At 38.1% G+C, this 18,394-nt stretch overlaps 1 protein-coding gene across 1 annotated transcript in view; it reads left to right on the forward strand.

Moving 5' to 3' along the window:
* LOC128657631 (uncharacterized) overlaps nt 1-18,394 on the forward strand; it is a 524,168-nt gene that overhangs the window by 79,112 nt on the left and 426,662 nt on the right. The window contains exons 10-14 of the mRNA XM_053712016.1: nt 3,378-3,522; nt 5,065-5,165; nt 8,546-8,702; nt 8,942-9,077; nt 9,396-9,533. Of these exons, the coding sequence (XP_053567991.1) occupies nt 3,378-3,522; nt 5,065-5,165; nt 8,546-8,702; nt 8,942-9,077; nt 9,396-9,533 (677 nt within the window). The remainder of the gene's footprint in view (nt 1-3,377; nt 3,523-5,064; nt 5,166-8,545; nt 8,703-8,941; nt 9,078-9,395; nt 9,534-18,394) is intronic.

The following is an 18,394-nucleotide window of genomic DNA, read 5'->3' on the forward strand; positions in this document are numbered from 1 at the left end:
CCATTGCATATTTCTTCACTGAGGTATCTATAGCCACACAGGTCAACCAGCAAAATCTAAATGCACCAAGAGTGACAACATATCAGTTTACAACTCTAGTTATTTGTATGGCACGTGAGGATCTTCTCTTCAGACTAACTGTCCAGCCGGACACTATGGGCTCGATGATATATTGTTCGCCAGCTCAAACCTTCTTTTTCTCGCTGACACTCGCAGGGCTGCCCCGGTGCAATGATCGTAAAAAAGGGGCAGTCCCTGCGAGTTGCGAGATGGCTCCTATTAAAAGTAATGGAGCTCGCTGGATAGGGAAACTTCGCTCCTTAGTGCGAAGTTAGCAGAGAGCAGGGGGAGCACTTTAAAATTAAAATCCTGCAGCCAATATAACTCACATTACGCTACTTTCTGCTTATAGCATCTTACATTCGCCTATATGTTCATATGCATTTGTTTTTCTATTGGGGTTATAAGTGTTCGTATTGTTTTGACAAAAGCTCGCCACCTTTTAGTTGGCGAGAAAAAACTGTGATATCTGCAGTGCGAAAATCTTTATAGAATTACGCCGGGATTAGTGAGACATTTTCATATACGCCCATGGAACGCCCATGTTCAGCCCATTTTACGAAAAAACAACAATTACGCTTTGCATTTTGTATTTATAAATTCAAATTTCTGTGTGATTTTTGCACATTCAGTGTACTACAATTACAATTTACGCTGTGAATATTTAATTTGATTTATTCCTGTGTAAATTAGATACTAATTTTACGTTTTTGTTAACATACGATTTTTGGTGAAGAATTTTGTTACGATTTTTTATGCACCTTAACAATACAATTTTTCCCTGCTTATTTTTGTGTGAATGATTCAAATATTTGTTTTGTATAATGTTTAAAATACGAATTTTGTTGTGCACATTTCATATGAAAATGCAGTATACGCCCCTTAGCGAGACACCCTGTTTTCAGGGTAAAAAATGGCTTTAGATCATTCCGCAAGGGAAATAGAGGGACTGGCGAGCATTCTTTAATAATCTCGCCAGCCCAGAGAGCTTTCAATCATCGAGCCCTCTGTCTTAACCACTTCTGACAACCACCCACACTGCAGACTTCTTCACTGAAGTAAATATAGCCACACGGCCCATTCCTCAGCTATAACATGATATATTTATACAGTTCCAAAGTTTTGTTATTCCCTCTGCAGCAACAGCCTTTCACATCCACCAATTTACAGGCAATTATAGTACTCCCTGTTATCACCCTGATGTTAAAGTGCTCAGTTTGGATCTTCTCCTCAGACTCACTGACTCACATTGAACTGTGGCTTGTCAGCTCCCGGCGCCTTTCCACTATAAGTAGTGTGTGATCTTTTTCTCTTCTCTCCCTTTCTTCTTTCCCTATTCTCCAGGACCTAGGGTGCTGTGTATATGCACTCACACAGCTTCCCCATGCTATTCCTGCATTGGTGGCAGGTGTTTGCTAAACAGCTGGATGTCAGCATGCAGCATTTTGCTTCCTTTTTTCTCACCGCCAGCTATAGCTCTCCGGCCGCTCACCACTCCAACCACCAGAGCGCCAGACTGCCTGCCCATCTTCCTGCAAAAAATAACTGTCCGGCTTAATCAGCTTCTCTCAGCCTAGGGCCCATGGCTCGGGCGGCGTTCCTTCACGCTAGCAGGAGATTTTCCCTACACGTCTCCCTGCCTAGCACCGCCCACCAGAAGTCTCAGCAGTAGGGGGCTTTTATCACTCTTCTACCTTATGTTTGATGTGGCTTTATGAGCACAAAATAATAGTTGTTTTTGTTATACACTGAAAGTGCAGTTTATTGTGTAGATTCACTATGAATATTAGGATCAATTGGCGACCACAGTTATTCACAAAAATAGGTGACGTTTCCAATTCTTAGCCAATAGCCGTGCGGGAAATCCGGCTTGGCGATCGCTTGTAATAAATAAACAAGCTTTCAGCATTAAAGGGACACTGAACCCAAATTTTTTCTTTCGTGATTCAGATAGAGCATGCAATTTTAAACAACTTTCTAATTTACTCCTTTTATCAAATTTTCTTCGTTCTCTTGCTATCTTTATTTGAAAAAGAAGGCATCTAAGCGTTTTTCTTCGTTCAGAACTCTGGACAGCACTTTTTTTTATTGGTGGATGAATTTATCCACCAGTCAGCAGGGAAAACCCAGGTTGTTTACCAAAAATGGGCCGGCATCTAAACTTACATTCTTGCAATTCAAATAAAGATACCAAGAGAATAAAGAAAATTTGATAATAGGAGTAAATTAGAAAGTTGCTTAAAATTTCATGCTCTATCTGAATCACGGAAGAAAAAAATTGGGTTCAGTGTCCCTTTAAGGTTTTTATACTTCATGAATGAAAGTCCCTGCTATTTGTTCCAATGGTAAATACTAGCGTTTCAGAAACGCTAGGATTTACCATCACTTTAATGTTGCGCTCACACCATTATTATTGTGTGCTGCACTTGTTATAATTAGCATTCTGCAAAAAACATTAGATTACTAATAGAAAATCTCACATGTTGCTACATAATTTTGCATGCAGACTGATCAATATATTTGAAATGACCATGATATTCTAAAACAATAATAAAAATAGTGAGATATTTTGCCAGACAACATCTGATGCAGATCATTACAACAAGAATTGGGAATGTGAAGTCTGGTTTACATTGGGAGCCTAGTGGTGTGTAAAATTAAAATAAAAAGAGGAATGCTCTATTGGATACAAGTAAGTGAATCTTGTTTAAAAGTTACCATACAACATGCACCTTATTATCCTGTTTCACAGTTTGCTATACAGGATCTGTTTGCTAAACTTGTTTTTCTTGAAAAGAATTTAAAGGGACACTGAACACAATTTTTTTCTTTCGTGATTCAGATAGAGCATGCAATTTTAAACAACTTTCTAATTTACTCCTATTATCATTTTTTCTTCGTTCTTTTGCCATCTTTATTTGAAAAAGAAGGCATCTAAGCTTTTTTCTTGGTTCAGTACTCTGGACAACACTTTTTTATTGGTGGAGGAATTTATCCACCAATCAGCAAGAACAACCAGGTTGTTCACCAAAAATGGGCCGGCATCTAAACTTACATTCTTGCATTTCAAATAAAGATACCAACAGAATAAAGAAAATTTGATAATAGGAGTAAATTAGAAAGTTGCTTAAAATGTTATGCTCTATCTGAATCACAAAAGAAAAAAATTGGGTTCAGTGTCCCTTTAACCTATTCCCTCAGGCATTGTGTTGTCATAACTCATGAAGTTGACAGACAAACTTAAACATCTAGGGAAAACCCTTCCTTTGACAATGACAAAATTAGGACAGATGACCAATGCACTTATTTATTAATAGTTCAAAAGGCTGGCAAAACTCACAGAAGGTCTAAGAAAACCTGCTCAAGAAGACATTATTGAAGATGATGAAAGCGACTGTGGAAGTGTCTGTGAAACCCCTGTACATGATGAGCGTAAGGAAAAAGGTGTGACCTGCAATGTTGGTACATGTATTTTACCATATTGTGTTACTTACATTTTCTGTTTTGTTGCTCTGGCTTAATGGCCTACAAATAAGTATCTGCAACATGTCAATCAAGTCATGAACCTGGACCCTGCTTCAGAATCAACTTTGGTTTGTCAATCATGTTGTGGGAAGAGACATAAATGTCAAAATTAAACATTAGTTCAGAATATAGAACATGCAATTTCTCATACATTTTATACTCTGCAGCAATACATTAAGAGAAAAACAATTTTAAAGTATACTGTCCCTTTAATAGTTCATATTGAGCATGCAATTTCACAGACATTTTAATTTGCTTCTTTTTTCAAATTGCCTTTTGTTCCTTGATATCCTTTGCTGAAAAACATAACAAAGTAGGCCTAGGAGTAGTATTGCACTACTGGGAGCTAGCTGGTTATTGGTGGCTACACACATATGCCTCTTGTCATTGGCTCACAATATGTGTTCAGCTAGCTCCCAGTACAACATTGCTGCCCTAGAGCTGACTTTAAATATGTGTTTAACGCTTTTGCAGGGTTACAAATGACTGCATAAATATGTTAAATAACCATTTCACATATAGGTATTTACTATTTTTTTATTACCATCATTTGTATGTGAAGTTATTGTTTTCAAAGGCATACAATCTCTAAAACCTGAGTTAAGCATGTTGAATGAACACTATAGGAAGCTCTGTTATTTTACAAAATAATAGCTTGAATTTTGCACTTATTCTTTTTTTTTATTTATTTTGATGCAGTTTGGGCCTTTATACAATATGAGTAAAATAATCAAGAATACGTTAGAGCATACACATGCCCAATGACATATTATGCATAAAAAACAAGCAATCAAAACATAGACAAATATATGTATCATGATATAATGTGTCAGGCAAGCAAAAGATGACCTCTAAATAAAATCTCCAGGCTTGGATCAGAGCTGGATCAGCATATATAATATGTAATATATAATATATAAGTCTATTGCCATAGCCATAAGATACCACTTCGGCCACTCATTGTATACCCAATTTCTTTTACAAATAAATGAATGTGAAAAAAGAAAAGATTTGGCAGATATAATTTGTGTCGCAAGTTCAAAAATAACATTCAAATCTTCAAGAAGTACTGTAAAAGAAATTATTATGACAGTCTAAACATAGTTTATATTTGCAGAAAATAATAATACCCCTCAAATCGGGTGGAAAGAGAAAGAAAAAAGAAAATGGGGGAAATACATAAAAATTCTGGCCGTGTTATGGAGCTCCCTTCATTCTTACTTCCATTAAATCCTTTACACCAGTGATAGTGCTAGAACTTAATATTTGGGGGGCTAACAAAAGGGGTGAAGACACAGCCCACATAACATATGGAGCCCTTTGCAGCTCAACAGGCTTGCTGCACATGCATTTGGAACTGCATAGCACCCCTCTAGAACTGCTTCCCCCCCCATATAATTTATAAGGTTGACATCTAAGTATGTTTATATTAACCATGTATTTATTTGTACAATTACACATATTGTTTTGTGATTGTAGATTATAAAAATGAATTTACTGCTAGCCAAGCTGGAACATGCAGGGAAAACCAAAGTCCAGGAAAGTCTTTGCACACTCTGATTGAAGAAGAGGAAGCACAGGTAATTTTATGCCTAATATTTAAACCTTTTAATGTTTTCTTTAAATAGATATTGAAGTCACCAAAATATTTTAATTGAATAAATAGAATACATTACAATCAACAGTTTTCATTTTTAAAGGGACACTAAAGTTAAAAATAAACATTCATGAGTCAGATAGAGCATGCAATTTTAAAAAAAAAGTTTCCAATTTACTTCTGTTTGAAATTGTGCAGTCTTTTTATGTGCCCAGTTTCTGAGGCTTTAGCTCTGAATGAGCATATGCAAGAGATAAACGTATATAAATATGCGGTTCTGTGATTGGCTGATTGCTGTCACATGATACAGGAGACAAGGAAGTTAAAAGAAGCCTTGAAATGTGTCTGAAAAAAATCTACTGCTCATTTAAATAAATGTTATCACATTGTTTTAATTATGCATGTGTTCTCGTCATGCACCTCATCACCTGTAGGCGCATGACGAGCGCTTCTCATCATGCAGGGCGATTGCTGATAAAACACTGTTTTAGGCGATCCCCCTCACTAAAGGGATCCTTGGTGGCCTTGTGGGCAGCACTCCCTGGCTTCATGGGAGTGCCAGTGATGTCACCGCGTATGCATGTGGTGACATCACAAAGGGGGCAGAACTGGGAAGCTCAGTGTAGCTGCAAGGGAGCTGGTTGGGGGGGTGGTTCTTCAATACCCTCAATCTCAGCTCCCATAGCAGCTACAAACCTTCAAGACCCCTCATTTGAAAGAGAATTGTGTGGTCTTTCAAATGTTAGTCATGGAGCAGTACTACACAACAGATTTTCATTATGAACATTCGAAAATGAGTTACATTGTAAACCGAATTTTAATTGATTTGCCTTTTTATCAACCAAACGAATTACACTTTCACCACATTCGCCCATCTCTATTCATTATATGTGCAATAAAATCAAATATGGTAAGTGTAATAAAGTTTATTTTCTAGTAGACAAGCCCCTCTTCAAAAAATGTATAAAGTGTGTCTGTATAGCATACCTCCCAACATTTCAAAATTCAAAAGAGGGACCCCCCCCCCCCCCCGCGGCAAAAAGTTGAAATGTGGTGGGCGGGGCTTAAAAAATCATAAGACCAAAGTAATATAAATAAAATTCTAAATAAAGTCATAGATTTTAATACACTTAGGCAGCAAATCAAACACAAGCTCAAACCACTGGTATGGCTATGTGAGCTATGTATTTAATTATCCTTTGCAAAGACATTGCTAAATATTTTTATCTTAATTGGACATTTAATAATAAATTCTTTAAAACTGCTCTATGCATTCCCCATTAATATTCTAGATTCTGGCCTTTAAAGTCAGCACATGCAGATACACACACACACACACACACACTACATAGCATACACTTACACATGCAGATACACACACTACATAGCATACACTTATACCGGCAGATACACAGACCCTACATAGTATACACTTATACATGCAGATACACACACACTACATAGCATACACTTATACATGCAGATACACACACACTACATAGCATACACATGCAGATACACACACACTATATAGCATACACTTATACACGCAGATACACACACTACATAGCATACACTTACACATGCAGATACACACACACTACATAGCATACATTTATACATGCAGATACACACACACTACATATCATACACTTACACATGCAGATACACACACTACATAGCATACACTTATACCGGCAGATACACAGACCCTACATAGTATACACTTATACATGCAGATACACACACACTACATAGCATACACTTATACATGCAGATACACACACACTACATAGCATACACATGCAGATACACACACACTATATAGCATACACTTATACATGCAGATACACACACTACATAGCATACACTTACACATGCAGATACACACACACTACATAGCATACACTTATACATGCAGATACACACACACTACATAGGATACACTTATACATGCAGATACACACACACTACATAGCATACACTTACACATGAAGATACATACACTACATAGCATACACTTATACATGCAGATGCACACACACATTACATAGCATACACTTATACAGGCAGCATACACTTATACATGCAGACACACACACACTACATAGCATAAACTTATACATACAGATACACACACACAGTTATGGATACAGATAGACACACGCACTACATTCATTGTATGGGATCCTGGGGTTGGCAAGCACATTAGCTGGCAGTCTGTGGCTGCCACTGTTCGTTACCCTGGTATTAGCACTGCTCATTGTATAAAACTGAAGGCATGCTAGTATTATCCCCATGGGTTAGACATCATCACTACCAGAGGTAGGTTAGAGAGGTCATCATTATACAGCCTTCTTACTCCTGCTTAACCCACACACCATTCCTTTTCCACAGGGAAACAGGTATCTAACCCTGTGAAAGCAAAGCCAGCTGCTTCTTAGTATGGGCCCAACAGAATTTAAAAAATTTTTTTTTATTTTTTTTTTAATGCCTGGGGCAAATCGGGACAGATGGCTAGCAACTCGGGACAGACCCCTAAAATCGGGACTGTCCTGCGAAAATCGGGACAGTTGGGGGGTATGGTATAGGCAGCTGATCATTGTGGACACCTTGCAAGAAAAAAGTGCTTTAATCTGTATTATAACCCCTAAAGTCCTGTATGGGCCCCTATCTCACATGTGGCTACCTATGATGACAATTTAGTAACGTGATCAATGTAACAGCAGTGGCCACTTGGCCATTCTCAGTATCATTTATTAAAAATATTATACTTTTTTTTTTTTTTACAGCTTTTGCCGCAGCTGTCTCATATGTCATGACATATAAATATAATAATGATATATTGTGAATCTGCTGAAAAAAAACCTCTATATAATTTGTGTGGGTCATTCACTGAAATTTGACTTACAATAGGGTATAAATGTAGGTAGCAAAAAGTCTCACAATTGTCTCAGTACTGGCATTTAAAAAGTGTAAATAGGAATCATAATGTCACCAACACAAGACACAAATACCTATTTCGTTTAGAGGAGTGGCTGCTGCGGCCAGTATATTTTTTTCTTTTAGTGAGAGTCTATGTGTTAGGCAAATATTTTTTATTTTTTATTTTATTCATATATATATGTGTGTAGTAGTTTTCAATCTTATATGGGTTTTTTCCCCCTTAGAACTCTCTAGATTGTGGCATTGAGAAAAATCAAGTCTTTATTCACTGTAGCATTTAAAATTTATATATGAACTCTGAAAATGTCTTTAAGAAATAGAAACCATGTGGGATATTGTACCTTTTTTTGCATTCTTAATACTTCCAGGCAGTCCTGTACTTAATCACTTTTACTGGAAATCTGTTTTTTTTTACAGATTTCTGCAGAAGATTCATTTGTACTTAGAGACTTGAAAGTTGATAATGAAGATCTCTGCAATAATGAAATACACAGTCTGCAGAGTGATGATGAACTTCCAGAAAAAGAAGAAGATACCGAATTCAAACTTTCAAATGAAGAGAAGCACATACTAGGTAACTTTTGTGTTATGGAAAGTTACTTTATGATTAGAATTTACGTTTATTTGGGAAGTTTCAGTTGAACAACCACACTTCTTCTGTATCCATTCTGGCGAATATTGTTTGAAGTGATGCATGGAACGTCTTGAATACTGGACTTGACATTAATTCTTGCAGTTACTCTTCGAGACTAATAATCTTGCATATGTTTTTAAATGAAAATAATATCCCGTTATTTACAAACATTATTCTAGATAATCTTTACAATTTGGATGAGCTGGAAGATGAGGAGTCTACCATGTCCTCTGTTCTACTAAGAAGACTGGAACAAATGATTGATATGTTGGCACAGTACATTGATTCTGATGTTTTATTGGATACAGATAAAAGGTGAAATACAAAACTATATTGTTATATTGGATTATGCTGTGCAACATAGACATTAATGCCACCTGCTATCTTGTGCTTATTTAAAGAATAAATATAGGGGACATCAGGGACATATGCAACCTGGTATTTTGCTTCTTAAGGCACTTGGATTTCCCTTTTAGAGGTGAAGAAATAAAGACTTTTGCAGATGCCCATGGGTGCTAAGCTATAAAACATAGTATAAAAATATTTTTGTAGTTAATTGCTGTATATGAATGATATTATTGTGATGTCTGCCTAAGTATAACAAGGATTTGTTTTCTACATTTTCTCTAATAGGGATCACAATCCCTGTGAAGAGGGATATTCTGAATTCTTAGTTATGAATCAAGAGACAGAGAAATTTATCAGTGTATACATCCAGGCTTTATTTCTCAGGAAAATGCCAACCACAGAAGCTCTCTCTATTCTTCGAAGGTAAACATACATAATAGATTCTATAAAGATGGGAATATAATAAAGTGATCTAGCATATTTTCTGACATTGACATACATTTCAATGCAGCCAATTGGTATAGTGGGCTTGTTTTCTGCTCAGTGCAAATAAAAAAGCCTGTGATGGACGCCGAATACCCCGACTGAGTATCTCCGCCAAAAGGTCCTGCTTCCTCCCCGGGGTCTATAGCTGTATAGCTGGAAAGTGATTATAGCAAGTAACCCATCCTAATAACCAGACAAGACCAGTATTAAGGTGAAACACGAACAGACTTTATTGTGAAACACACACTGCTTATATACACACAGACCTTCATGATAAGGGTCTTATCTGACCCCCAGATCTCTAGCCATTCCTGCCCCTCCAGACAGACTGGCACAACCATAGCAGCCATAGTTCCATAGAGTCCCAGTGATACAGAGGTGGTGGTTTTGGGGTGATCCCGGGGGAGTGGCGGCACTTCCAGTGTGTCGTTGGAAAGCCCTCGGCCCCCAGATGCCACAGTTCAAAAAGAGACATGATTCATCGCTGGGGGGCAGAGCAGAAGCCGATCAAACATACACCGGGTGAGCCAGGGGGAGTAGGGGTTGTAGGGGGTCTGAAACCCCAACTTCCCAAGGGAGCTCCCTTCTGGCAATCACCCCACCTCTTGCCCTCCCTAGGGCTGAAAGTAAACACGATCACTTGAAAGTAAACACGATCACTTGAGTGCATTTGCGATTTATGCTACAATGATTACCGTGACTTCAAAGCTCTGGTTAATTGTTTTGCGAAACTAAAAAGTGTCACAAAACACATCAAACATACATTACAAAGTATAGTTACACTCATAAAAACACTATCTAATAAAAATTATTACAAATAATATTGCACACAAAAGTTCATAGGGCTCAAAGATATTAGATCTTATGTGTTATAAAAAAAAGGCATGCTAAGGTCTTTAACCCCTTAGTGACCAGGCCATTTTTCAATTTTCTTACCCTTAAGGACCAGGGCTATTTTTACATTTCTGCGGTGTTTGTATGTAGCTGTAATTTTCCTCTTACTCATTTACTGTAACCACACATATTATATACTGTTTATCTCGCCATTAAATGGACTTTCTAAAGATACGATTATTTTCATCATATCATATAATTTACTATAAAAAATTATAAAATATGATGAAAAATTGAAAAAAAAACAAACACATTTTCTAACTTTGACCACCAAAATCTGTTACACATCTACAACCACCAAAAAACACCCATGCTAAATAGTTTCTAAATTTTGCCCTGAGTTTAGAAATACCCAATGTTCTTTGCTTTTTTGCAAGTTATAGGGCAATAAGTACAAGTAGCACTTTGCTATTTCCAAACCATTTTTTGTAACGCTGATATCTGTCAGGAATCCCTGAATAACCCTTCACATGTATATATTTTCTTTCATGTAAGTGGCAAGAGTCCATGAGCTAGTGACGTATGGGAAATAAATTCCTACCAGGAGGGGGCAAAGTTTCCAAAACCTCAAAATGCCTATAAATACACCTCCCACCTCACTCATACCTTAGTTTTACAAACTTTGCCTCCTTGTGGAGGTGGTGAAGCAAGATGTGCTTGATTTTCTTCTGTGAAAGGCGCTTCTAAGCATTTTGAAGCCCAAATTCCTCTCAAAGTACAGGGTTTTTCTGAGGGATGTGAAGGGAGTATTGCCTGATGATACCATGTGTTCACCTATAGGAAATCTATTCTAAGGCTCTCTGTAAATCGGTCGCAGGGATTCATCTGCTGCCTCCCTTTACAGATCGACATTATACTCCACTACCATTACCTCTGCTGATATGTTTCAGTACTGGTTTGGCTGTCTGCTATATGTGGATGGGTGTCTTCAGGTAAGTATATATCATTTTTTAAGACACTCTCAGCTATGCTCGGCACTTTATATTATAAAGTGTTAAATGTATATTGTATATATTTGCCATGAGTCCAGTCTGTGTATTTCTCTCTGCAGTCTAACAGTTTCAGCATGGAAATTATGTTTATGGGAGTTTTTAGGCTTACCTGGGGTTCCAGTTAGTTGTAACTTGGAGTCTGTTTTTTTCAAAATTTTCACGGGGCTTAGGCTCGCGATGGTGCAGAATGTTACTTTTTATTGCAACATTTTTGGCGCAAAAATTTTTGGCGCAAAGTCACGTCTGCCGTGATGCGAGTTACGTCATTTCTTGCAACTTTCTTGTCACAAGTTTTTTTGGGTGCGAAGTCGTGCCTGTTATGACGCGTAATTTAATTTGTTTAGCGCCAAAAGTTTTCTCTGCATTTACACAATTCTTGGTGCCTATATTTGTTATATTAAAGGGACATGATCAAAAAATAAGCAACAAGTATTGCTCAGCAAGGCAAAGTTCAGAGCTGTACTGTGTGCTGAGGGAGGCTGTCACGTTCGCGACATGCAGTGTTAGATGGAGATAGCATATATATAGAAGTACAGAAGCAAACCAGGATACAGGACAGTGTATTCCTCCTAGCTGTTGAAACTGTGCAAAATCATGCAGGCTAAGGAACTTTTCTAGACAGCTATTGGGGCAATAAGAATAATATACCTCCAAGCAGTTACTTCAACTTCAGGCAAAAAAGCCCTTAACGCTTCTGAGTGGCCCAGCGTTAAAGAGAGATCTCCCAGGCAGCCCCCTATTTAAGCAAGCAGGAGAAAATCGTGCAACAAATTGTACCGGCCTGTCAGCTCATATATCAGTAGCGTTAATCAGGCTCGCAACCAACAAAGTTCCTCGTCTCCAAGGCTGAGAATATATATGTATATAGAGCCGGGCCAAAACAGACAGTTTCAAAAATCAGATCACCAAGCATGAATATGTGTACTCACAGTGTCGGGGATCCGCTGTTACCATCCGTTGCTTGTATTCCTCGATGTCAAACACAGATCCTTCAATTTCATACCAAATAACACTGCTCAGCCTCTCACCATTACGCACGCCTTCTCCAATCAGTCAGAGTCATCCAGGTCAGCTGTAGTCCGTGTCGGCCAGGACGTGCTTGCGGAAGTGGAGTCCCTGTACTCCACAGTAAAATATGAGAACAAAAGTATATCCAATGCTCGTCCTAGGTGGGGATAAAGTCACTTGATATCCAGAAACGTTTGTATAAAAAGCAAGCCTTTATTTGAGAAATTCAAATGGATAAAACATGGTCTTAGAACTCTCAGCAGAGAGAACAGTAAAAAAGGTCTGACCGGTTTCGGCCCAGTGTGGCCGTAGTCATAGACAGTTAACAGGTATTCAAGGAGAGCACCTTATGTAACTGTTAGCCACTCCCCAGGTGGGAGTGGTATAAGGAAGCAAGGTTAAAAACAAACTTATTACTCTAAGCTGATTCGAAAAAAGGGGGATATAATACATGTGTATGTACAAATACATTAATTGGAGATCAATATAGTGGGAAATATAAACATGGACTAATAAATATATATAAGTTAATAAATACATAAATTTACAGTCTTGGCATAAAAGCTAAATAATTACTACAAAGGGAAAATTTCCAAATAAATTCCAAAGGAACCAAATTATGACACAGGTTCATAAATACATATATACAAACATAATTATACATATGTGTTAAAAAACAATCAATATGTAAAAAATTCATAAAGCAAAAAATGAACTTTGAAAACATAAATACTTAGTCAAAGGAATAGATGGAGTAATTAATACTAGTAAACTAAGCCAGACCATATCTATTGAAAATGTATTTATACATAATATAAACCATAAAATGTCCATGCCAGCCCAAAGAAGTTAATGAGTAGCTTCAGATATTGGTTATTTAAGGGATACTTGAGGAATAAAGGTAGAATTGAGCACTATCTGTGCCAATAATTAATAATGTCGAATTCGGAATTGAAACCCCCAGGTACCAGGCTACCCAGCCTATGTATCCAGTAAATCTCTTGCCTGGAGAGGATATGAAATAAATCACCTCCCCTAGGTGGTCTGGACACCAACTCGATAGCCTGCCACCTGAAGGTTCCAACATCTCCCAAATGTACATCCAGAAAGTGCTTGGATAGAGCAGAAACAGCCCTCTCCTGGGAAACATAGGAGAGATGCTCCCTAATTCGCTTACCCACAGGCCTTGTGGTTCTGCCCACGTACTGTTTTTTGCACTGGGTGCATTCTATTAAATATATGACATATTTACTGCCACATTTAATGCAACCCCTAGTGTCAAAAACTTCTGACGTTTTGGTTGAGGTAAAGGATACTGGGTGACAAAATGTTTCCCAGGGACAAGTTACGTTTATAGATGAAGTTGCATCCATCATCCACAAGCTGTCGTAGTACATTGTCACCTCGAAGAATAGGCAAATTCCTTTCTATAACTTTACAGACCTTGTCAAATTGGTTAGAGAAAGCAGTGACCAGAGTAGGTCTGATCTTAGTAGAAGTATTTCCTCCTCCTTTTGTCACCCAGTATGCTGCCCCAACAGGATAGTGGAAGCTCATGGCTGAAAGTTAAGGGAACATATAAGTGTGGTAAAAAGACATGCAAGTCATGTGACCACATGTTTGTTTCAAAAACCTTTACCTCAACCAAAACGTCAGAAGTTTTTGACACTAGGGGTTGCATTAAATGTACATGATATTCCTGTAGATATAAAGGATTATATTGCTAGAGCCATAGAGAAGGCTATGACTGCTATTCTGCCTTCAAATTAACGTATAAGATCTCTCCTAACTTCTCATAAATCTAATGAAGTTTGTATTGATCGACAGCATACTGAAGTATTTCTGCTGATGAGGATTTCTCTGACTCTACTTCAGATACTGATATTGATAAATCAACCTTTCTATTGAATATATTTATTCTTTATTAAGGAAGTATTGTTTATTTTGGGTATTGAGGAATCTAGTACTCTTGATAAGAATAGCAAATGTTTAATTCTGGTTTTTAAAAGCTTCTGAGGTTACTCTTAAAGTTTTTCTAATTTCAGATGCTATTTCTCATATGTTTAGTAAGGAATCTAAACTTAGTGCTTCTTTTTACCTTTATTCTAGGTTTAGAAAGCTATATCCTTTACCTGTGGCTAATTTAGAGTTTTTGGGTAAAAGTCCCTAAGGTGGGGCTATTTCTACTCTTGCCGAATGTACTTCTATCCTATGGAAGACATTTCTTCTTTTAAGGATCCTTTAGATAGGAAGTTTGTAACCTATCTTAGAGAAGCATATTTACATATTGGATATATTCTTAAACCTGCCATTTCTATGGCTGATGTTGCTGCTGTTTCAACCTTTTGGTTGGACAGTTTAGTTATCAGATCTTGAATTGTCTAAGCATTGTTCTTTTACTTCAACATGCTAATAATATCATTTGTGATGCTATATTTTATGCCATTCTAATTGATATTAAATCTTAGTTTTTAGCCATTCTTACTAGAAGAGTTTTATGGCTTAAATCTCTGATATTGCGTCTAAATTTAGATTAATATCTTATCATTTTAGGATAGTAATTTTTTAGGTTTTCTATTTGATTTTATTATCTCCACTATTACTGGGGGAAAGGGAGTTTTTTCTGCCCCAAGATAAGAAATCTAAGGGTAATTTTAAGCTCCCAATTGTTTTTTCTTCTCCTAAGACCTCTGGCTCTAATTAGAGATCTACTCAGAATTTTAATAAATCCAAGCCTTATAAATAAAACCAAATTCAGCCCCTAAGACTGCATGAAGGTGTGGCCCTTAAACCAGTTCAACTGGCAGGGGGGCAGATTGAATTTATTTCAACACATTTGGACAGTATCTGTTCAAAATCAGTGGATTCAGAGTATTGTTTTCTCAGGGGTATTGAGTAGGTTTCAGAATAAAACCTCCCATGGGAAGATTCTTTCCCATGTTACAACAAACCCTGTGAAAGCTCAGGTTTTTCAGAAATGTGTTTCAGATCTAGAGTTTTCAGGGGTGATTGTTCCAGTTCCTCTGCAGGAACAGAGTTTGGGTTTCTATTCAAATCTATTCATTGTCCCAAAGAAAGAAGATTCGTTCAGACCAATTGTGGATCTGAAATTTTTACATCGTTTTGTAAGAGTCACAACTTTCAAGATGGTGACTATAAGGACTATTCTGCCTTTTGTCCAGCAAGGTCACTTTATGTCCACAATAGACTTACAGGATGCTTATATTCACATTCTGATTCATTCAGACCACTATTGTTTTCTGAGATTCTCTTTTCTAGATAAGCATTACCAATTTGTTGCTCTTCAGTTTGGCCTAGCGACAGCTCAGAGATTCTTTTCAAAGGTGCCCTTCTGTCTGTAATCAGAGAGCAGGGTATTGCAGTGTTTCCTTATTTGGATTATATCTTGGTACTAGCTCAAATATCTTACTTCTAATGTTTTGTTAATTGCCATGTGATGCTCAATCCTTATCAATACTTGGTATTATTCTAAAATGTATAGCTGTCTTATGCCATAGCTTTTACCTCCTCCAAATTTTATTGTCTGTTTACTTAACATCTCACCCTGACCAGACCAGAAACTTTCCAATTTTCCAATTGGCCTTTCAAATTGTCTTTGATTAGCAATTAACTAAATTTAGTGGACTTAGCTGAATTCCCTGCCTGCATATATTTCACACTAGTTTGGGATGTGCATTGCACAGGGGGTGCATTGCTACAATAGCATATGTTCACATTTTCGAAGTGAACATTTTATAAGTGAGGCATTAACAATAGAATTATACAAGAACTGAACAAGGATTGGGCAAGGGGCAAGACACAAGGCAAGTACTTCTGTAATATTATGCTTTATGTATCTCATTGTTTCCTTATGCAAATGCTGCTGTAATACTGTGTCTTATGTGTTTAACTGGTTCCCACTTTTGTAAAAATGCTCAATATATTCATATTCCTTTTTGCTGCCTCTTGTCTCCATAACAAACTACATTATTCAATTACTCCTTCTCCCTCTCCACCTGCACTGTTCAATAGCCCATCTCTCTTAAACTCACCTTACTTTTGTACTCATGAACTTTACCTATTCCTAAATACTATCTCTCTCCCCTTCACCTCGTCTCAAAAGCAGTCTCATTACTGCAAATATCATAATCTCATCTCATGTCACTCTCCCTCTTGCTTTTACTAACTGCTGGTTACATCTCCTCTAATGCTGGTCCCCAACAACTGCCTAGCCGTGTACATCCATGTGTACCGTCCCATAGACTCAGAAAACAAAACTCTGCAAACCTTACTCGCATTCCTCTTGCATCAAAAGCCACTACCCCTTTTGCTTGCACACTCTAGAACTCTCGCTCTGTTTGCAACAAGCTCACTTCTATACATGACCTCTTTATCTCCCGCTCCCTCAACCTTCTGGCCCTAACAGAAACCTGGCTCTCTCCACTAGACACAGCATCCACTGCTGCTCTGTCACATGGGGGTCTCCACTTCAGCCACACTCCTAGGTCTGGTAATAGACAAGGAGGTGGTGTAGGTATTTTACTTTCCTCTTGTTGCGCCTTTCAACAAATTCATCCCATCTCTTCCCTCACATTTCCCTCATTCAGAACCCACATGATTTGCTTATTCTCTCCTCTCTCTATACGTGTTGCAGTCATATTCCGACCCCCTGGCTCCTCAATTCAATTTCTAGATCACTTGGCTGCCTGGCTACCTTATTTCTTTTCTTCAGACACCCCTGCTCTCATTCTTGGCGACTTCAACATCCCTCTTGACAATCCCACTGCCTCCTCTGCAAAACAACTTCTGCAACTCACTTCCTCTTTCGGTCTGTCACAATGGACTGATTCTCCCACTCACAAAGACGGTCACTCTCTTGACCTGATCTTTAGCTATCGATGCACTCTCTCAAACTTCACAAACTCCCCCTTTCCTCTTTCTGACAGAAGCATTATGTCATTAGATCAGTAACAGCTTGCTAATTCCCTCAATCTTCTCCTCTCATCCTTCTCCTCCTTTTCCTGCCCTATGCACTGAACAATCTATCTGCCACTATAATTCCACCCTTACATCCATCCTTGACAATCTCGCCCCTCTTACCATAGCTCGGAAATCATACACTCATCCTCAGCCCTGGCATACTCCTGGCATACTCCTCTGACACGGTACCTATGCAGATGTTCCTGTACTGCTGAGCGGCACTGGATTTTCATCTGATTTTCTTCATTACAAATTAATCTTGAACTCCTACTATTCTGCCCTTAATCTCCATAAACAACACTACTTCTCTACTTCTCTTCTCTTATCTCTAATCTTTCTTCAAACCCAAAACGTCTGTTCTCCACTTTCATTACTCTCCTCCGCCCTCCCCCACCTCCTAATACAACTTCTCTGTCAGCTCAAGACTTTGCCAGCCACTTCAAAAACAAAATTGACTCCATCAGAAATGAAATCAGCTCTCAACATAATTCCATTCTCTCACCCCCTCAAATGCTCTCAATCAACCATAACCCACATAAACTTAAACTTAGTTCATTCTCCCCTGTTACTGAGGAAGAAGTTTCGGCACTTATACTGCGCTCTCACCTCACTACCTGTCCCCTTGACCCTATCCCCTCACAGCTACTCCCCTCCATCTCTGCTACCCTTACCCCTATACTAACACACATTTTCAACCTCTCCCTCAGCACCGGTAAATTTCCCTCATCGCTGAAACATGCACTGGTCACACCTATCCTCAAAAAACCTTCCCTTGATCCTACCTCCCCATCCAACTACCACCCTATTTCCCTCCTCCCTCTTGCCTCAAAGCTTCTCGAAAAACTAGTATATGCACGCCTATCCCATTTCCTTACGTTAAGCTTCCTTCTTGACCCATTGCAATCTGAATTTCGTCCCCATCAC

Source organism: Bombina bombina, chromosome 4, assembly GCF_027579735.1.
Source record: "Bombina bombina isolate aBomBom1 chromosome 4, aBomBom1.pri, whole genome shotgun sequence".
NCBI lineage: Eukaryota > Metazoa > Chordata > Amphibia > Anura > Bombinatoridae > Bombina > Bombina bombina.